The sequence below is a fragment of the Saccopteryx leptura genome, chromosome 3, assembly GCF_036850995.1.
Source record: "Saccopteryx leptura isolate mSacLep1 chromosome 3, mSacLep1_pri_phased_curated, whole genome shotgun sequence".
Lineage (NCBI taxonomy): Eukaryota > Metazoa > Chordata > Mammalia > Chiroptera > Emballonuridae > Saccopteryx > Saccopteryx leptura.
Window position 1 is genome coordinate 244,271,209 of NC_089505.1, and position 21,795 is coordinate 244,293,003.

A 21,795-nucleotide genomic window follows, 5' to 3' on the forward strand; every position below is an offset into this window, starting at 1 on the left:
TAACAGTTCAGACAAAACAAGAAAACTCTGGGGAACCCTGTGAGGACAAGTGGACAAAATGGACCACCCTTCTCTCCTTTTTACTGTCAACTTTACCATTTCTGTTGGGGAAGAGTCTTCTATGCCCAGACATTGATTCAAGGAGGCCCTCTCTCCTCCACAGCCAGGCCAGGAAAAGATTAATCCCTGGAGAAGCTATGGCTGAGACAGGCACCACTCTCCCAAGTGAAGGGGGCCTATAAGCCTTAATAGTTGCTGCATACTTAGCACCGGGCTTAGCGTACTGTCAGTGCTTTACAGACATCATCTTAGTCCTAGGAAGTCTAAAGTATCAACACACTCATTACACAGGTGAAGAAAAAAGGCTCAGAAGTTCAGTAATGTGGCCAAGAACATAGCTGAGGGCCAAAGTCTGTGCTCCTTTCCATTGCGTTATTGCAATTCCCAGGAGTCAATGTTGAAAAGTTCTCAACAGTTCAGATTCCTCTGGTGCCCCTTGACACCAATGAGGCTCTTTGTTAAGATGTGGGGCAGGGAGGTCCAATAGTGTCCTCTGGAAGAGCTAGCCCAGACAGCCTGGGTTGAATCTCCATCCCAGTCCTTGGCTGTCTACCCCTGACTCAGCATCTTCTCTCTGGGTGATGGTGTCAGAGCTGCTGGAGGGCTCATCTTGGGAAGCAGCCACAGCAGATGCGGCTGATGGTTTCAGCTTTTGTTGCTTCTGATACTTGACCCTGCGATTTTGGAACCAGATCCTCACCTGTAATTGGAGGCAGTGGGCAGAGATCAGAATGTGACCAGCAGTTCCCACTGCTTCTCCCATTTCCACAGTACCCACTCTACTCTGACCAAAATTTGCTCTTTCTTCTAAGGGAAGCATTGCCTCCAAAACATCCTTCCCTGTAATTCCAGTTGCCATTCTGTCATCCATTCATCCAATAAGTTTTTATTGAGCTCCTAGCATGTACTAGGGCACTACGCTAGGTGATGATAATACAGTGGAGAAAAACAGAGGCATGGTCCCTGCCCTCATGAAGCTTACAGTCTAGTGAAGAGAGACTAATAACAAGCATGAAAACAAACAAATATGTAAACAATTGGAGGTACACACATGCGTTTCAGCCTCCCTGAGGAGCTAGCACTTATATCAGAGGATGGGAGGCCAGCCTGGTGGGGACAGAGAAAAGCAGGCCAGGGCAGGGTATGACCCATAGGAAGGCTCTGAGGTAGAACCAAGCTTGGAGTATCTGAGAACCAGAGAGGAGGACAGCATCACTGGCACAACTGAGAATTAGAGGGGAAGTGAAGGAAGAGAAACTGAGAGAGATCAGTGAGGGCCAGATTACCCAGGACCAGGAAAGTCAGGGGAAAGCAGTGTCAACTTCAAGGCCTTTTTAAAATTTTTATTTTCTTTAGTGAGAGAAAGAGAGAGAGAGACAGGCAGGAAGGGAGAGAGATGAGGAACATCAATTCATAGTTGCAGCACCTTAGTCATTCACTGATTGCTTCTCATACGTGCCTTAACTGGGGGGCTCAGGCTGAGCCAGTGACCCCTTGCTCAAGCCAGTGACCCCTGGGCTCAAGCCAGTGACCTTCGGGCTCAAGCCAGTGACCTTGGGCTTCAAATCAGTGACTGTGGGATCATGTCTGTGATCCCATGCTCAAGCCAGTGACCCTGTGCTCAAGCTGGTGAACCTGTGCTCAAGCTGGATGAGCCCATGCTCAAGCAAGTGATCTCGGGGTTTCAAACCTGGGGCCTCAGAGTCCCAGGTTGATGCACTATCCACTGCACCACTACCAGTCAGGCAACTTAAAAAGGCTTTTAAGTGGCATGTGACATAGTCCTATTTATATCTTAAGTGTATGGCACATCATCTGGCTGCTTTGTGAAGATGAAAGGAGAGGCAAAGAGACAGCTGGGAGGTTCTTGCTGTTCTAGGGAGAGCTGGGGCTAAAATGGACTGGGGCAGGGGAGAGATATGAAGCGATTCCAGCTGTGTTTGGAAGTAGAGGTGACAAGTCTTGCTGATGGATTGGAAATGGGAGCAAAGGGGAAATCTAGGTGTTCTGAGCAGCTGGATGGATGGTGGGATCATCTGTGGGGAAAGGAACAGATTTGGGGAGGAAAAAAAAGTCAAGAATTGAAATTTAGAGGCCTGACCTGTGGTGGTGCAATGGATAAAGCATCAATCTGGAGGTCACTGGTTCAAAACCCTGGGTTTGCCTGGTCAAGGCACATATGGGAGCTGATGCTTCTGGCTCCTCCCCTCTTTCTCTCTCTCCTCTCCTTTCTAAAATGAGTAAATAAAATCTAAATTAAAAAAAAAGAATTGAGGTTTAGAGGCAAGTTTGACATGCCTACCCATAAGACATCCAAGTGGAAACCTCCAGAAGGTAGTGAGATGTACAAGTTTAGGAGTCATCGGCTTATCGATGGTGTTTAAAACCAGGGGAGTAAATGAGGTCAGCTGGGGAGAAAATTTTGAAGTCACAAAGGGGAGTATAGCCTATAACAACAACAGAGAAGAAGTGGGCGGACAGCTGAGAGGGAAACCAAGAGAATGTGGTGTCTGGAGGCCAAGAGAAGAGTGTGTTTCAATAAGAAGTCAACTGTACCGAGTGGTGGAGTAAGATAAGAAAGGAAAGCGTAATTTGACTTTGACAACACAGAGGTCATTAGAGACCTGGATAAGAAGTTTCAAAGGAATGATAGGGCAAGAATTCGTATTGGAATGAATTAAGGAGTAGATGGGAAGTGAGGACATGGAGACAATGAACATAACTAGTTTTTGAGAAATTTGTCCATGGAAAGAGCAGAGAAATGGTGCAGTAGCTGGAAGGGAGTGTGGGGGAAGGGTCAAGGGCATGTTTATTATTTTTAATATTTAACTCTTTGACTAGCTACTTAACTTCCCTGTCAGCCCCTTATTTAGCATGGAAATATAAAGTTCTAGATTAATATCTAGATTAATATCATGTGTTGTTTCCATAATGTAATTTCAAATGGGGCCATTTTTCTCATCACACAGAGAGTATGCCAATAGTTAGGGCTGTCTCCGCCAACTGCCTGGCACAGAGGAAGGAAGCCCATGTCTTCCAGCCACCGCACAGGGCCTTTCGGAGAACAGTGGCTGTCCTAGCTGCAGCCTGGGCCACACAGGAGTCCCTGCTCCTACCTGGTTCTCTGTAAGGTTGAGCTGGGCTGCCAGCTGGGATCTGCTCTTTCCTACTAGGTTGTGCTGTTTTGCAAACACTTTCTCCAACTCTTCCAGCTGCTCCAACTTAAACATAGTTCGAATCCTCTTTTGTGGTCTCTCAGTGTCCTGAAAGTCTTCTGCTGGGGCACAGTCTGGGGGACTCCAGAGGCCTGGGCAGTGAGCCAGCTCCAAACCTAAAGAGTAACCAGCAGGAGAGGAGGTTAGCCAGCACCCACCAACCTATCCATCTTGGAGGGGTGAAAGCAAGCTCACAGCCCCAGTGCTCCATCTTGCCTTTGGCCAGGTAACACAGTAAGAGACATAATGGGAAGAAACTGTCCAGAAATAATAGAGAACAAGTGAGATAGAGGGACAATGTTGTGACTTCTTCTGCCTCTACTATTCTCCAGCTGAGTGGTTAACCTCTGGCCCTAAGAGGCATTGCCAAACCTCCGTCTCTCCTTGGCTACCTCAGCAAACCCTACAGGATGGGCAGAGAAGGGACCCTCAAGGGTTCCCCTTCTTCATTCATTAAACCAATACTTTCTGAATGTCTACTATGTGTCAGGCATGGTTCCAGGACAAAATAGAAAATCCCTGTATAAAAGTAGAAAATATTGAGTATGTCAGACAATGATTAGTGGTAACACAAAGACTTAAGCAGGGAAGGAAAAGTTGAATGTGTGTGTGTATGCTGTGGGGGATAGTTTGCAACCTTAGAAAGGTGAACCACCTCACTGAGGTCTCATTTGAACGGAGCCACTATGTACAGCTTGTGCCCTGTGCATGAGTACTCAGCTGAGAGCGTAAGTGGAGTCTGAAATTCTGCCTACTCTCCACAGGCCAATTGTTGCCCCCTGACAAAGTGCTGTGTCTGCCTGAAGGAAGAAGTGACTTTTTCTAATACACACAAAGGTGCTATTTAGCTCGCCGAGGTTGAAGATTCGTCTACCAAGGCACAGTACCTGAGTTATAACTAAAAAAGAATGAAAAAGTGAGCCATTGCGTGATCTGGAAGGGGAGTGTTTCGGATAGAGGAACCGAAGTTAGTGCGAAGCCACTCAGTTCCCATTAGCTTTGGGGAGGCTCCCAGGCTGCTCCAGTGAAGGCGGAGTGAGGCCAGGACCGTGGCTGCCCAGGACACCAACCACTGGGCCCACCAGGCTTACCATAAGCATCAGCATAATAGCAAGAGGCCTGATTAAATAAATTGTAGTACATCCTTACAGTGGACCACTTTGAGGTGTAAAGAAGGTCTGTATGGATTGTTATGGACAAATCTCCAAGCTATATGGTCAACTGAAAAAAGTAAGGTGCAGAGGAGAGTGTCTGGTGTGGGAGGAAAGTATGTGTGTTTATAGTCAGGTATTAAATATGCATAAAATACTGCTGGAAAAATAAAGAAACTGGTGTCATTGGTTGCTTGTGGGTGGGGGAAACTAGGTGACTGGAGGTCAGCCATCTAGTGTTAGAAGAAATTTCTCCATCTAAGTAAATATTTTGACATTTGAACTGTGTGACTATAATACCTATGCAAAAACTACCAGTAACTTGAAAATGAGACCACTTTAATATTAAGTAGTAACTGCAATTCAGACCTCAGGCATGTGGGGAGGTTGGAAAAATGTGACTTGGGGTGATGGACATCGCTCCCAGCTGCAGTGGCATGGATTTGGATGGGGTTGGGAACCTAGGGTTTCTCTCCAACTGAAAGGGGTTGAGGAAAGAGAAGGTGGGAGAAGCGCAGGGAGTAGAAATAGGTAGGACTGTGTTACAACAATCTTATGTGGGTTGATAAGGCTTGCACTGACTTTGCTGGTTTTCTTCATGGAGACATGGGGAAGCATGAACTAGAGAGCCACAAAGGGTTTTTCTCTTACTGGTGAACGTTAATGCTAGAGGAGAGTTGCCACAGCAGTGAAATTCTCATAGGGATATAAGTGTCTGCACTCCAGAGCACTAGAAGCAAGCAGGCTCAGAGTGGTTCAGTGTGGAGATAAGCTCAGACAGACGTGAACAGCAAGGCTGCCTTGGGTTCTGGGGATTGGCCAGCTCCTAGCAGCTCCCCGCTGAACAGCACCGCCTGTAGCATCTGCTTCACCTGGCTAAGACAGGGCTATGAGTTCACTATGAGAGCTACTTTGGAAAATAGTCTGTGCCTCCAAGCGCTCTCCAAAGGGGATGTGGGAGGGAGCAAAGGACTATAAATCCCTCATCAAGGACGAAGTCCTGGGCGGAGTCCCCTGCAGTTCCAACCTTGGCCTAGGTAGCCTTCAGAGCCCTGCGCTGGCCCACTGGCCTGTCTCTGGCTCTGCACCCGCCCTCACACACACCTTCTCCCCCCCTCAGCAGCCTGCGGGGAAGTCTGGCGCCAGCGGCTGTTCTCAGCGAGTTCCCTCGGGCCTTAGCTTCAACTGCAAGGTCAAGTGTCATAGGGCCCCTTCCCACTCCAGCCGTGTGCGGTTCTCAAATTCAGGGACTTCTATTCTCTGCATACTGTCGTGGCCTCCACTCTTCAGCTACCCCGCCGCTTCCCTGGGCGTGGGCACCGGAGCACTTCATACCTGTGACGCCGAGGCCCTGGCGGCCGCAGAGGTGAGCCACGCGCAGCCCCAGCGTAGGGGACTGGGGGAACGGCTGGTAGAGCCCCACGCTCAGGTAGGCGGGCAGCAATGTAGCCGGGCACGCCCAAGGTAGAACCGAGGCCGGAGACCAGGAGGGAGCGGTCCAGATGCCCGAGGCGGCGCAGTCAGAGACGGGCAGCAGGGAGGCGGCAGGCGCTCGGGGCTCGGGCCTTGCCAGGATGGCCTCGACGGAGAACGAGGACTCGAGGTGCCTGGGAGCGCGGGACCTGCTCGGGTCCGCAAAGCTGCGCTGAAGCGCGGGGGGCTCGGGCGCTGGAGAGCAGCCTGAGCGCGGGGACCGCACCTGGTCGCTCTCGGGGCTGGGCATGGCGCAGTCCTGGCCGGGACCGCGCGCGGAGGGCAGCGCGAGGGCCGAGTGAGAACACCCTACAATAGGGAGACCTACTGCTGGCCAGGGCCAGTCCCAGCCGACGGCGGAGGCTCTTAAATTTGGCGGGGCGGGGCGGGACAGGGCGGAGCGGGCGACTTTTTCTTCTTGCGGCCCGGGCGGGGCCTCCACCCTCCAAAGCTTGTGCGCTCAGGACGCTCGAGTGCCGGGCGAGAGGAGGGGCGCAGAGCGCCAGTGAGCAGACTCCCTCCGTTCTTCCTCATTTACGAATGCCCCGTCTGGTGTCGTCGGGAGGGACTCTTGTAGCTCGCTGGTAATGGTGGGCGAGGCCAGCCCGCCACCGAGGCTCCGTCAGGCCTATGCTTACACGCGCCGTCTTTGGAGCAGAAGCCCGAGCCAGATTCACCTGTGACTACGCAGACCTTTACATTTGCTTAAGTTAAATTTAAATATCTTGTTTATAATCACAGTGAAAAGTAAATTTCTCACTTGGTCTACCCAGCCACTTTCCATGTCGGCCAACACTTTTGTTTACCACTTCTTTAGGACCTTTCCAGGAACTTTCTGTACCCACATTAACTGGGCTCCACTGGAAAAGTCTTTCTTATATCCGAAGAGGTGGAAGGACTGTAACGGTTCCAGATTTGCACACACTAACTTGTTGTCAATGCATGGGAGTTGATGGCCTACAAAATTCCTTGCATTAGATCAGGGGTCCCCAAACTTTTTACACAGGGGGCCATTTCACTGTCCCTCAGACCGTTGGAGGGCCGGACTATAAAAAAACAACTATGAACAAATCCCTATGCACACTGCACATATCTTATTTTAAAGTAAAAAACCAAAACGGGAACAAATACAATATTTAAAATAAAGAACAAGTAAATTTAAATCAACAAACTGCCCAGTATTTCAATGGGAACTATGCTCCTCTCACCACCAATGAAAGAGGTGCCCCTTCCGGAAGTGTGGCGGGGCCTGATAAATGGCCTCAGGGGGCCGCATGCGGCCCACGGGCCGTAGTTTGGGGACCCCTGCATTAGATGATGGGCAGGCATTCTACCCCTGTTTAAAGATGGATAACCAGTTCTTGCTAGCTGTTGCTCTTGGTCATATTACACGTTATTGTTTTTATTTCCTCACCTGGAAAATGGTGATAGTAGTACAGTAGCTACTTCATGGAGTTGCTGTGCAGATTAAGTAACACATGTAAGCGTTCAAAATTGATCTGTGCATGGTGAGCACTATGCTATCATTGTGGGGCTGGGGGGAAGGCCTGATTGCCAGGCTACCCATGGCATTCTGCCCCCCCCAAATCAATTCCTAGTATTGAAACTAGTCAATCAGGTGCAGGGCAGTTCCTTGTCATTGGTGATAGGCATCAACTCGGATACAAACATTCCCCTGCTGCCTTGGCAAGTGTCAGCCAGAGGGACCTGGCTGGGTGGGCAGCTGCCTGCCCCTCCCCCTTTCCCATTTCAACAAATACTGGCTCCGCCTTCTGAGCAGCGCCCCCCCCCTCCCCCGCAACCTGGAGCATAAGGCTGTGGGTAAAACGATGGGCAAGTGACCCAACTGGTCCTACCTAGGTCTAGGCTTACTGTGGTCAGTCAGGAGCTGCTAGAGATAAGGGTACAGCCTGGGGAAGGGGCGTGGGTGGGATGCAAACTCTCAGGAAGGGTTCTCACCTAAGGTCAGAACCAGTGTGTGTTGGGAGATTTGGGGTCAAGATTCTAGACCTTCCCCCACCCCAACCCATTTCTCAACATGTTTCTTTTTTTTTACAGAGACAGAGAGAGAGTCAGACAGGAACAGACAGAAACTGAGAGATGAGAAGCATCAATCATTAGTTTTTACTTGCGCATTGCGACACCTTAGTTGTTCATTGATTGCTTTCTCATATGTGCCTTGACCACGGGCTTTCAACAGACCGAGTAACCCCTTGCTCGAGCCAGCGACCTTGGGTCCAAGCTGATGAGCTTTTTTTTTTTAATTTTTCTTATTTTTTAAAGAGTACTTTATTTTTTATTTTATTTATTTATTTTTTTACAGGGACAGAGAGTCAGAGATAGGGACAGACAGACAGGAACAAAGAGAGATGAGAAGTATCAATCATCAGTTTTTTTTCGTTGCGACATGTTAGTTGTTCATTGATTGCCCTCTCATATGTGCCTTGACCATAGGGCCTTCAGCCGACTGAGCAACCCCTTGCTCGAGCCAGCGACCTTGGGTCCAAGCTGGTGACCTCTTTTTGCTCAAACCAGATGAGCCTGCGCTCAAGCTGGCAACCTCGGGGTCTCGAACCTGGGTCCTCTGCATCCCAGTCCGACGCTCTATCCACTGCGCCACCGCCTGGTCAGGCAGTACTTTATTTTTTAATTTTTATTTTTTTACAGAGACAGAGCAAGAGTCAGAGAGAGGGATAGATAGGGACAGACAGACAGGAACACAGAGAGATGAGAAGCATCAATCATCAGTTTTTCGTTGTGGCACTTTAGTTGTTCGTTGATTGCTTTTTCATATGTGCCTTGACCGTGGGGCTACATCAGACCGAGTAACCCCTTGCCCAAGCCAGCAACCTTGGGTCCAAGCTGGTGAGCTTTGCTCAAACCAGATGAGCCCGTGTTCAAGCTGGCGACCTTGAGGTCTCGAACCTGGGTCTTCTGCATCCCAGTCTGACGCTCTATCCACTGCGCCACCACCTGGTCAAGCTCAACATGTTTCTTTTTGAGGAGCTTTTCCACTGGGAGGGAGGGGCTGTGTGACCCCAAGACCCACCCAGATAGCAGTGCCAGGGCGCCAATGCATGCTTTGTGAAAAGGGGGACAAGACCCACAAAGACAGCAGTTCATGCTGTTGGGAAACATTGGAGCACAGTGACAGAAAATGTGGATTTGGGAGTTGGACAAACCTGCCTGCACATCCCAGCTCTATTACTGAACAATTCAGTGACTCTGGAGAAGTGGCTTATTCACTGTAAGCCTCAATTTCTTGTAAAAGGGAGTGATCTCTTAGGTAAGAAAATAATACTTACCTGATGGGATTGTTGCAAGAATTAAATGAGATTGTGTCTTTAGCTAAGTGGTAACTATTATGGGGAGGAAAGAGTCATTTACAATGGTAGATGAGCTGGACTGTTTCTTAATAGGGTGCAGTGAGAAATAGGATGGGGCCAGATTTATAAAGTACTTGTATCTGGTCTGAGACTCTCGATAGGTTAATCAGTCAGCAGCAAGACAAAACTGATATAGTGGAAGGCTTATGAACATTTTCTTATGTCTTTTGGTGCTGATTTTTAGGTAAAATGTATGGTCAGTGAATCTCTAGTTTTTGGACTTTTAGTACATAATTAATGATATTTCAGTACATAATTATCTATTTTCTGTTATTTCACTGATTTTTCCTCAGACTGTAAGTTCCCAAGGATAGACATTTTTTTCCTTACTTCTTTTATTTCTCTGCCAAATAGTCCAAATTGTCAAATGTGGGAACCGAGGGTGTCTACCAGGGAACTGTCTGAACCCCACAGGAGGACCAGGAGCCCTGGAAGTCTCAGGTGGCGCACCTCTCCTCGGCTCTCAAGCGGGCCCTGGGCAGCTCCCCGTAGAGTCCGTCCAATTCAGGGTGCCTCTACTCGGTGACGTGAAACACCGTAGGCCTCACGTTGGGCGCCAAATGTTGTAAAGTAACTAAATCCATCAATCCGCGGGTATTCATAGAGGCACGTGATCCAAATAAGTTTTTGAAAAGTTTTTTTACAGAGACAGAGAGTCAGAGAGAGGGATAGACAGGAACAGAGAGATGAGAAGCATCAACCATTAGTTTTTTGTTGCGCATTGCGACACCTTAGTTGTTCATTGATTACTTTCTCATATGTGCCTTGACCGCGGGCCTTCAGCAGACTGAGTAACCCCTTGCTTGAGCCAGCAACCTTGGGTCCAAGCTGGTGAGCTTTGCTCAATCCAGATGAGTCCGCACTCAAGCTGGCGACCTTGGGGTCTCGAACCTGGATCCTCGGCATACCAGTCCAACGCTTTATCCACTGCGCCACCGCCTGGTCAGGCTGAAAAGTTTTATTAAAGGAGGAAATTTATTAAATATGCCAGCCACATATGGCTGACACAGGGCAACAGAGCCAAATTGTGCAGACCGACATTTTTTTTTCTTATTCCTATGCTTACATGTGAGCAAGCCTACACACACACACACACACACACACACACACACACACACACATATTTTTAAAAACCTAAATGTTACCACACTCTGCACTGTATTCCTTACTTTGTTATTTATTTACTTATTTTAGATTTTTAATTCATTTTAGAGAGGAGAGAGAGAGAGAAGCAGGAAGCATTACCTTCCATATGTGCCTTGACCAGGCAAGCCCAGGGTTTTGAACCAGCCTCAATGTTCCAGGTCAATGCTTTATCCACTGCACCACCACAGGTCAGGCTGAGGATAGACATTAATATCTCAAATCTTTATTATATGCGGCTTAAGTGTCTGTTTGTCGCCGATAGCTTATTGGTTGCTTGCGTAACTGTACTAGCCAATGGGGTGAAGTTGCCATGGCATTCAAATAGTCCCGCCTTCTGGCATGCCACCTCACAAATTGAGGTTAAAGATTGGAGCAATTATTATGCTGTTAAGAAATCTTAACACCAGAAGGGGTCTTTGCAATGGTACAAGACTAGAGGTTCTCCAATTGAAAAATAATGTCATAATAGCTAAGTCTTTGACTGGCTCCTCTAAAGGTGAAATACATGTCATTCCAAGAATTGATTTGGCTCCATCTCAAACAGGGTTGCCGTTTCAATTGAGACGTAGACAATTTCCTGTAAAACTTGCCTTTGCTATGACCATCAATAAGTCTCAGGGCCAAATGCTTAAGCGTGTTGGCATTTTTTTACCTGAGCCTGCATTTGGACATGATCAACTTTATGTTGCCTGTTCAAGAGTTCGTGAAAGGGCCCTGGCCGGTTGGCTCAGTGGTAGCGCGTCGGTCTGGCGTGCGGAAGTCCCAGGTTCAATTCCCGGCCAGGGCACACAGGAGAAGCGCCCATCTGCTTCTCCACCCCTCCACCTCTCTTTCCTCTTTGTCTCTCTCTTCCCCTCCCACAGCCGAGGCTCCATTGGAGCAAAGATGGCCCGGGCGCTGGAGATGGCTCCTTGGCCTCTGCCCCAGGCTCTAGAGTGGCTCTGGTCGTGACAGAGCGACGCCCTGGATGGGCAGAGCATCACCCCCTGGTGGGCATGCCGGGTGGATCCCGGTCGGGCGCATGCGGGAGTCTGTCTGACTGCCTCCCCGTTTCCAGCTTCAGAAAAATACAAAAAAAAAAAAAAGAGTTCGTGAAAGAACGGACGTAAAATTAAAAATAATTGATGGTCCTCTGCAAGGCGAGCTTAAAAATGATGGAAAGATCTACACAAGAAATGTTGTGTAAAGAGATCTTTGACATGTGAATTAACATTTTATTATTTAAATCACCTTTATTTATTGAGCTAGCGGTGGCTCTTAAGAAATGTACCGCCAGTGGTTTCCTTCATTGCACTCTACTTTAAGCAATTAAGCAAGTAGAAGGAGGAAACCCCATGGGGCAGTAAGCAAAGGGGCGTCCTCACCGCCTGCCCTGGGTAATTCAGTTTGAATTAGCAGACACCTTTGCACAAATCATTTTAATTACAATTTATAAATCTAGAACAGCGGTCATTTCGTATGACCACCGGGCTTTCTAGTTTACATATAAGTAAACAGTAACTAGACCAAGAGAAGTTAATAGACCATGTAAGTTGAAATCCCTTAGCTATATGACTTTTAGCAAAATGTAGTGGGTTTTTTTGTTTGTTTTTTAGTGAGAGAGACAGAGAGATGGACAGATAGGGACAGACAGACAGGAAGGGAGAGATGTGAGAAGTGTCAATTCTTTGTAGCACTTAAGTTGTTCAATGATTGCTTTCTCATATGTGCCTTGATTGGGGGACTCCAGCCGAGCCAGTGACCCCTTGCTCAAGCCAGCGACCTTTGGGCTTAAGCCAGCGACCACAGAGTTATGTCTATGATCCCATGTTCAAGCCAGTAGCCCCTTGCTCAAGCTGGTGAGCCAACGCTCAAGCCGGAGGAGCTCACGGTCAAGCACGCGAACTCATAGTCTCAAACCTGGGATCTGTGTCCCAGGCCAGTGCTCTATTCATTGCACCTCCACTGATCAGGCTGTTTTAATTTTTTATGAAAAAAATACTAATTTTCATAAAGTTTAATGATTTGCTCTTGTGTCCTTGAAAAGAAACTTTTGTCTATTCCAAGTCATGAAGATAGTCTGCTGTTATTTTTTGATACTTAATTATTTAACCTGTTACAATTAGCTCTAAAATCAATCTTTGAGTAGGTTTTAAGAAAAAGATTTACTTTTTTTTTTTTTTTAACTATTTTTTTTTTACTTATTCATTTTAGAGAGGAGAGGGAGAGACAGAGGAGAGATAGAGAGAGAGAAAGGGGGAGGAGCTGGAAGCATCAACTCCCATTTGTGCCTTGACCAGGCAAGCCCAGGGTTTCGAACCGGCGACCTCGGCATTTCCAGGTCGAAGCTTTATCCACTGCGCCACCACAGGTCAGGCCAAGAAAAAGATTTAAAAGATGAATTAAAATTTGAAGCTATAAAGGAAATATTGATGGATTGAAATACAAAATTTTAAATACAAAATTTGAAATTGAAATACAAAAGTTTTAAATGAATTTAAAATATAAAAGTTAATTGTATCAATAGTTTAACTACTTTTTTGTTTTCTACATGCTTTAAGAGACTAATATATTTAAACCAAAACAATACTTATCAGTGTAAAAGCTAATATTAATATAACTTTGGTTTTTAACTCCAAATCCATTTTCTACATAATTTAAGAAACTAATGCATTTGTCTTGGGGCATACAGTGTATAAAGATGTAATTTTTTTTTTTTTTTTGCATCAACAACCAAAAGAAGTGGGGATGGAGCTGAAAAGGCACAGAGTTTTTGTATATCATTGAAGTTAAGTTGGTATAAATTCAAATTAGGATGTTATAACATTGGGATCCTAAATGTAATTCCCTTAGTATTTATATACAAGAAAATAACTATGTAATATACACAAAAGGAATTTAAACATTTCACTATAAAAAAATCAACTAAACAGAAGACAGTAATGTAGGAAATGAAGGACATAGAAAACAGCATGATGACAGAAGTAAGTCCCTTTTTATCAATAATTACTTTAAATGAAAATGGATAAACTCTCCAAAAGACAGGAATGGACAGAATGGATAAAAAATAAGATTCGGCCCTGGCCGATTGGCTCAGCGGTAAAGCGTCGGCCTGGCGTGCGGGGGACCCGGGTTCGATTCCCGGCCAGGGAACATAGGAGAAGCGCCCATTTGCTTCTCCACCCTCCCCCCTCCTTCCTCTCTGTCTCTCTCTTCCCCTCCCGCAGCGAGGCTCCATTGGAGCAAAGATGGCCCGGGCGCTGGGGATGGCTCCTTGGCCTCTGCCCCAGGCGCTAGAGTGGCTCTGGTCGTGGCAGAGCGACGCCCTGGAGGGGCAGAGCATTGCCCCCTGGTGGGCAGAGCGTCGCCCCTGGTGGGCATGACGGGTGGATCCCGGTCGGGCGCATGCGGGAGTCTGTCTGTCTCTCCCCGTTTCCAGCTTCAGAAAAATACAAATAAATAAATAAATAAATAAGATTCAACTATATGCTGCCTTCAAGAGAATCGTTTGAGATCTAAAAACAAAAGCAAATTGAAAGTGAAAAGATGGGAAAAGATATTCCATGAAAATACCAACTAAAAGAGAGCAGGAGTGTCTATACTAATATCCAGACAAAATAGATTTCACATGACATAAAAGACAGAGACTTTTAGCCTGTATTTAAGTGAGATGATTGTTTATATTCTAGAGTGAGGGTAGACCAGGATAGGTTTTCCTAGTTATATGGTTCTTCAGATTGCTTTTAAGATGTTTTTGTGAGGGGCTAAAAAAATATGGGACTATTGTTTCCACAATCTCTGCCTGAAGAATCTACTAGAGAGAGAACTTCAGGAAACACAAATGATGGGAAAGAAAGCAGCATAAATTATAATGGCAATGATCTGGCTCCTAACATCACAAACAGAAAGACAACCAGAAATTATATGCCCGCTCATGGAAGTATATACAATTTTACCTATAAAGTTTGTTGTAAGGGGGAAAAAAATCAAACACAAATATGATCAAATCTTTAGATCTAACTACATATTCATAGGAAATATACTGGCCAGAGCAACATCATAACACCATAGAGATGTAGTCAGCAAAATCCAGGCTATGGGACACTCTATAGGACATACTAGTCATCTTCATCAACAAATAAATTATAAGGGGAAAATAAAAAGACAGAAAGAGAACCTATGGGTTATGAGTCATAAGAGACATACGAACCAATTGCAATAATTGAAACTTATTAGGAGCCAAAGGAACTATAAAAGTACTTATGAAGTAACTGAGGAAATTTGTGAACTGGATATTGGATGACATGAAAGATTACTGATGGATTTTTTTAGAGGTACAGTAATGGTATTTTTAAAGTATAATGAGTCTTTATATTTTAGAAAAACCTAATGACTATACATAAAAATAAATGGTGTCCAAATTTGATTTAAAAAAATCTCGGGTTGGCGACTGGCCAAAATGAGATTGGCCAAATTGTTGAAGTTGGCTGTTAAGTGCATGGGGTTCCTTCTTTCCTTCCTTCCTTCCTTCCTTCCTTCCTTCCTTCCTTCCTTCCTCCCTCCCTCCCTCCCTCCCTTCTCCCTCCCTCCCTCCTTCCTTCCTTCCTCCCTTTTTCTCTTCCTTCCTTCCTTCCTTTCTTTTTTAAAGTGAGAGAAAGAGAGAGAGAGAGAGAGAGAGAGAGGGCGGAGACAAACAGGGACACATAGACAGGAAGGGAGAGAGATGAGATACATAACTCATAGTTGCAGCATCTTAATTGTTCATTGATTGCTTTCTCATGTGTGCCTCAACTGGGGGACTCCAGCCAAGCCAGTAACCCCTTGCTCAAGCCAGAGACCTTGGGCTCAAGCCAGTGACCTTGGCTTCAAGTTAGCGACCTTTGGGCTTAAGCCAGCAACCATGAGGTCATGTCTATGATCTCACACTCAAGCCAGCAACCCCGCTCTCAAGCTGGTGAGCCAGTGCTCAAGCCATCAACCTCAGGGTTTTGAACCTGGGTCCTCAGAGTACCAGGTTGACACTATTTACTGTGCCACTGCCTGGTCAGGATTTTTTTTTTTTTAAGGGAGAGGAGGTGAGATAGAGAGACTCCCGCACGCACCCCAACCAGGATCCACCTGACAACCCTGTCTGGAGCTGATGCTCGAATCAACTGTGCTAGCCTCAGTGCCCAGGGCTGATGTTTGACCTGAGCCACTGGCTGCGAGAGGGGAAGAGAGAGATAGGGGGAGAGGGAGAGAGAGAGAACCAGATGGTCACTTCTTATGTGTGCCCTGACCAGGGATGAACCTGGGACATCTGCATGGCAGGCCTTTGCTCTGTTACTGAGCAAACCAGCCAGGGCAAGGAGTTTCATTATAGTATTCTTTCTGATTTTGTTTATATTTAAAACTTTCTAAAACAAAAAGTAACAATTAAAATAAAGATTGACAATAAAGGAACTGTGTTCAACTTAAGTAGGAAAAAAAATCAATAGAAAAAAGTTAAAGAAAACAGAAGAAAGATCGCTGTCAGGGCTCGTATAAGAACCAACCAATGAATGCTGAAATAAGTGGAAAAACAAATCAAAGTGTCCTCTCTCTGGGTCTCTCTCTCTCTCTCAAATTGATAAATAAAAAAAAATTTAAAGGTATTAATATCTTTAATCAAATGTGGCCATTTATATAAAAATAGTAATATGATCATGAAACCATGGCAACACAATAAATTAAAAATTAAAACAAAATAATAATAATATGATCAGGTCTTGATCAGGTTTGTCCCAAGAATATAAGAAAGTTCAACATCATAAAATCTATTAAGGAGTATATCATACTAACTGATTAAAGAAAAATGTAATAGTTTTAATAGATGCAGAATAAAACATTTGATAAAGTTCTAAAATCACTTTAAAAATGAAAACTTTTAGCAAACTTCAGGGTAAAAGGTAGTCATCAAAGTAGTACTCTATATAAACAGATTGAAGCCTGACCTGTGGTGCTACAGTGGATAAAGCATCGACCTGGAAATGCTGAGGTCGCTGGTTCGAAACCCTGGGCTTGCCTGGTCAAGGCACATATGGGAGTTGATGCTTCCAGCTCCTCCCCCTTCTCTCTCTTCTCTCTCTCCCTCTCTGTCTCTCTCTCCTCTCTAAAAATGAATAAATAAAGTTAAATTAAAAAAAAAAACAGATTGAAGAAAAAAATATAGCCTGACCTGTGGTGGTGCAGTGGGTATATTGTTGACCTGGAGCACTGAGGTCACCAGTTCAAAACTCTGGGCTTGCCTGGTCATGGCACATATGGGAATTGATGCTTCCTGCTCCCCCCTCCTCTCTAAAATGAATGAATAAAGTTTTATATAAAAAAAGACAAATATATAATGATCTTAGTAGATACAGAAAAATTATAAAATTCAACATTTATTTTAAAAGTATACCTTTTACCACACTAAAAGATAAAGGGAAGTGATCAAAGACCTATAGCAAGATTCATATTAAAACGTGAGACTTCAGAGCAGTTCCAATTAAAATCAGAAATAAGATATGTATATTGTAATGTCCTTCCACTGTTGAAGGACATAAAATAAGATCTGAATAAATGAATGGGAAGAATCCAAGTCAAAAGATGACAAAAAAAAACCCAAAACACCCAAAACAAACAAAAAACAACGGAGATAGATCCAGTGGAACAGAACGCAGACCTCAGAAACAGACCCAGGTACATATAGAAACCTGATATGTGACTGCAGAATGCCATGACAGTAGATAAGGCATTCTATAACTTGATGGATGGTGATGTTGGAAGAAGCATTGTGGACAGGGAAAGCAAATCCATGTCATAGTAACTGGATATTCCAGTGAGAACAAACCACTTCCTTCCTATGTAACCAACTTGACGCCAATTAGCTGATTGATTTTCAGATTGGGGGCTCAGTGTCAGTCTCTGCTATTGGCAGGTTGGGCACTCAGCAATGGCTATAGCCAGATTGCTCTTGGTGAGTGGGAATCTGTTACTAAGCATATGTAGAGCCCCCATTCCTTCTACCATGGCCACATTTTTATGAGCCTATTACAGTAGCCATACCTATTTGTCTTTGGTGATTAAGTACCATTACTTGGTCCCTACTAACCTGGGATCCTATCATCCCCATTGAATTTAGGGAGCCAGGTTCAATGGCATAAAATCCTGCTATTAGTTCTGGCTTACAGAGAATAGCCACAATAGAGCTCTTCAAGGATATCAGGCCTTTCCTCATTAATGTATTTCTCACAGGCTTGGTAAAAGAAGTGACTTCTGGACCTTCCTGGGCACATACTTAGGGAACAGGTAAACAGGTCTTATACAATAAATCTAGCATTCCAATCTTCCTTAGCCTTTGGATCCGTTCTTCTATAGTATACAAACAAGTTTGATTATTTCAGCTTCCAGATTGCAATCAACCAACTGAGCAAACTGTTAGAACCACTCAAGCTAACACATTGAATCAGGAATCTCTGCTTAGTCCCTCATAATTAATTCAGCTCAATCTGACTATATTCCTTCCACTCCGATCCCACACTTTTGGGATCTATGTTTATACATTGTCCTAGGACTCTGTTAATATAAATTGGCAAAATTATGCAATTATTTTGGTGAGTATCATACCTTCTCATGAATCATGCTTTGCATTTCACCCTTTGGACTTGAGTCTATAAGCAATGAAAAGTGATGCAGGTAGATCCTGAGAAAAATCAAGACCACCCCTTCAGGGAAAGCCTCTGCAGGTCTTTCAAGCTAGGGGAGACTAGACTCTTCAGATAGAGATGGAAGGGCTATTTCTACTGAGAAAGGAAGTTCAGAAGAACTTGGGGACTCAAGGCCCACAGGTTTACTGGAATCTGCCCACATATGTCTCATCCCAACTTCCACGGTCCTTGTCAATCAGTTACCTAATTTTAACAGAAGAGACCTGTGAGGTTAGGAACGTAATTTGTCCCATAGGACAGCCATAGACACTTTCAGGTCCCCTACCTTGAGCTGGGAATGTAAAGCCCTGACTCATGTTCTTTCTCCAAGTTCTTCAGGGTACTTAAAAACAACCCCCTAATTGGTATGTTCAAATAAATTCTTGGTGAGCTAAAGCTTTTATTTCTGTAGACACTTCCTTACAATTGAGGAAGAAGCATAGCTGTAGACAGCAGCATTTTGAGCCCTAGTCAGGATCCTCTAATAAGGGGACCTAGCGTGTTGGGGAAGATGTGTTGGGAGGCCCCTGCACTGCCCTTTCTCCCAAACCCCTTGTGAATCCTGGTCCCTTTTTTTCTTTTTTCACTCTCTTACAGGGTCTCCCTCTGTTTCTTTTGTTCTCTTTTATCTTTCCAAAGGGAGGTTTTTTTTCATCCAGAAGAAATGTGCAAGCTGGGGAATATGCAGGTCTTTGGAGCTGAGATGGAGGCCCCCACACATCAGGTGTCGAATGAAGGCCAGCCTGCAGGATGAGCAGGCCTGGGGCTACCTCGGGGGAAGCCCACGCCGCCTCCCTCTGCGCTGCGGTCTCAGCTCCAGCACACACCTGCTCTTCCCCTCCTCTGCCCCTCCTGAGTCCCCTGCACCTGACAGGCAAGAGCAAACAAGGTTGTTTGTTTGTTCCTCCCTCCCCGGAATGCACAGTGACACAGAGGAGGCACTGTATTTGCTAACACACATTACACTTTGCAGTTACCTACTGTTCCCTAACTTTTTTTAAATGTATGCTGCTTTTAAGACTGTCCCTGAAATTCTACACTCTTCAATTAGACTGAAGTCAGCAAACATCTATTTGTTTGAGGCCTTTTTTATGTGCTGGGTTTATGAGGGGTACAAAGGAATGAAGAAAACAGTTTCTCCCCATTGGGAACTCACAATCTCATGACAGGGGAGGAAGGAGCAGGGACACTCATCCAAAACTAAGTAATACAACTGTCAATCTAAAGGGGCAAGTTCTGTGGGAATATGAAGGACAAAGATCAGTTAGAACTTCAAAGTTCAGGAAGGCCCCTTGAAGGAGGCTTTTCTCTGCACATACCTCTGAAGAGAGGAAAACCAAGGAAGGCAAGGAGTGGGTGAGGTTATGCAGAAAGAAAATGTTGTAAGAGAAGGGAGAAGGGCTAGCTATTATGGATCCACTGGGACTCCCAACTCTAAGGATGGGCAACAGAGGAAAAAAGGAATGATCTGGGAGGAAGGACGAGGACCAGGGCAAACAACCCTGGGCAGTGAGACTAGTCTGTTTTCTACCCTCTTAGAGTACTTTGGAGCTGGCTGAAAAGTTAGCAGCAAACTAGTCAAAGACATTTATTGTACAGAAAAAGAAAGACATTGAGATCCAACTAAATTGGGAGTTATTTGCCCAAAAGGCAAAACTGAGTCCAGGCCTCTGAGCTTCTAGGTCATGTTCTATACCATGCCCTGTGATAAGCCCAAACCCCAGTCAGCACTGTATTCGTTGTTTTATCCACTAGCCATGAATACCACAGTGCCTAGCACATAGTAGATGAACCCATACTTTTTTTTTTTTTTTAACAGGGACTGAGAGAGAGTCAGAGAGAGGGATAGATAGGGACAGACGGGACCGATCAATCATCAGTTTTTTGTTGCGACACCTTAGTTGTTTGTTGATTGCTTTCTCATATGTGCCTTGACCGTGGGCCTTCAGCAGACTGAGTAACCCCTTGGTCGAGCCAGCAACCTTGGGTCCAAGCTGGTGAGCCTTGCTCAAACCAGATGAGCCCAGGCTCAGGCTGGTGACCTCAGGGTCTCAAACCTGGGTCCTCTGCATCCCAGTCCGATGCTCTATCCACTGCACCACCGCCTGGTCAGGCGTATACTTCTTGAATCAAATTCTGTTTTCCCCTTATTTGTCCAGTCCAAAGAAAGGGATGAGAGAGAGGAGTGGTCTCTACCGAACCCCTGTGGTGCAGGCACCGTGTAGGGTACACATTTATGCACCTTGTTGATTCCCACAATCATGCCGTGATTCCCATTTTGGGTCTGGAGCTAAGCGATTTGTTTACTGCTAGTGAACTGTCAGAATTCAAACCAAGGTCTGACTAACTCTAAATCCCACAATGAAAGTGTCCATTTAAATGGCTGAAATTGGATTGAATTGAATTGATTTCTCCTCTGTGCTCACAGCTCTTAGAGGAGGAAGGGGGTATTGCTTTTTCCCTGAGGGTAAATGGAGGATGGAGCTGTGAGAGAAGAGAGTATGAAAAAGTAAATTCTTTCTAAGGACTAACTAGTCTTAACTCGTCTTAACTGACTGAACTTCCAACACCAGTATAAGAACCAAGCAAAAGTATTAGTTGTTTTTAAAAAATCACAACCTACCTGGCTTCAGCCCTAATTTGCATCATCAACATTCAAATGTGGCCTGAGTGTCCAAAAACTCAGGGGCACTGCTGAAATAGAAAGGCACAAAAAGAGCCTGACCAGGCGGTGGCACAGTGGATAGAGCGTCGGACTGGGATGCAGAGGACCCAGGTTCGAGACCCCGAGGTTGCCAGCTTGAGCGCGGGCTCATCTGGTTTGAGCAAAAGCCCACCAGCTTGAACCCAGGGTCGCTGGCTCCAGCAAGGGGCTACTTGGTCTGCTGAAGGCCCGCGGTCAAGGCACATATGAGAAAGCAATCAATGAACAACTAAGGTGTTGCAACGCGCAATGAAAAACTAATGATTGATGCTTCTCATCTCTCTCCGTTCCTGTCTGTCTGTTCCTGTCTATCCCTCTCTCTGACTCACTCTCTGTCTCTGTAAAAAAAAAAAAAAAAAAAAAAAAAGGCACAAAAAGAGTTGGGTTGTGATGCATGTGACCTTTCTAAGAGTCTTGTAAGCAGATGGAGTTGGACAGGGAAAGAAACCTGGAAAGAGGTCTCTGTGCTCAGAAAAGAGGATAACAGAGATGATGATGGTGATGTGATGATGGTGGTGGTGGTTGTGGTGCTGATGGTGGGGTGTAGGTATGTGTCTTGCAGGTAGATGTTGGGGGGTAAGGATCAGAGAGAAGAGGGTAGACTCGTCACAGGCCCTGCATAGCAGTCCAGAACTTCTCCCAGCCTCTCGTCACCTTTTTAAGGCTCTTCCACAAGTGGGCTTCTGGGGTTGTCACCAAGCTCTTGCCACCACCTACTGAAGATGGGGAGGTTGAGTCCAGGGACTAGAGGCAGGTTGGGAGATAACTGGTGTGGGGAGGAGCACTCAAAATCATGGGAAACCTCATTGCCCAGGCCAGGTGCAGGGGCTGGGCCTTGCCACCAGCTGGGGGTCTAAGAGCAGAGTGGGGGTCAGGCTGCCTGTTTGCTCAGCACTAAGCTGAGGTTCCTGTTAGGAAGTGCCCTCGCTTGTGACCAGACTGATTTGTTTGCTGTTCACACTTGCATGGAGAACT

General features: G+C 45.6%; 1 protein-coding gene across 1 annotated transcript; it reads right to left on the reverse strand.

The window, feature by feature from the left end:
• Positions 1 to 562: 562 nt before the first annotated feature.
• Positions 563 to 6,149, reverse strand: NOTO (notochord homeobox). The gene is made up of 3 exons (XM_066372711.1): positions 5,762 to 6,149; positions 3,177 to 3,391; positions 563 to 760 (listed from the first exon to the last, which is right to left on the reverse strand). Exons 1-3 carry the CDS (start codon positions 6,147 to 6,149, stop codon positions 563 to 565), a joined length of 801 nt encoding a protein of 266 aa, XP_066228808.1.
• Positions 6,150 to 21,795: the final 15,646 nt, after the last annotated feature.

Bases quoted from the DNA above. Each gene is read 5' to 3' on its own strand.
- NOTO (XM_066372711.1), bottom strand. From the start codon at position 6,149: ATGCCCAGCCCCGAGAGCGACCAGGTGCGGTCCCCGCGCTCAGGCTGC. The intron at 3,392-5,761 runs GTATGAAGTGCT...GTTACTCTTTAG, and splicing joins CCAGGGCCTCGGCGTCACAG to GTTTGGAGCTGGCTCACTGC. The intron at 761-3,176 runs GTAGGAGCAGGG...CTCCAATTACAG, and splicing joins TCAACCTTACAGAGAACCAG to GTGAGGATCTGGTTCCAAAA.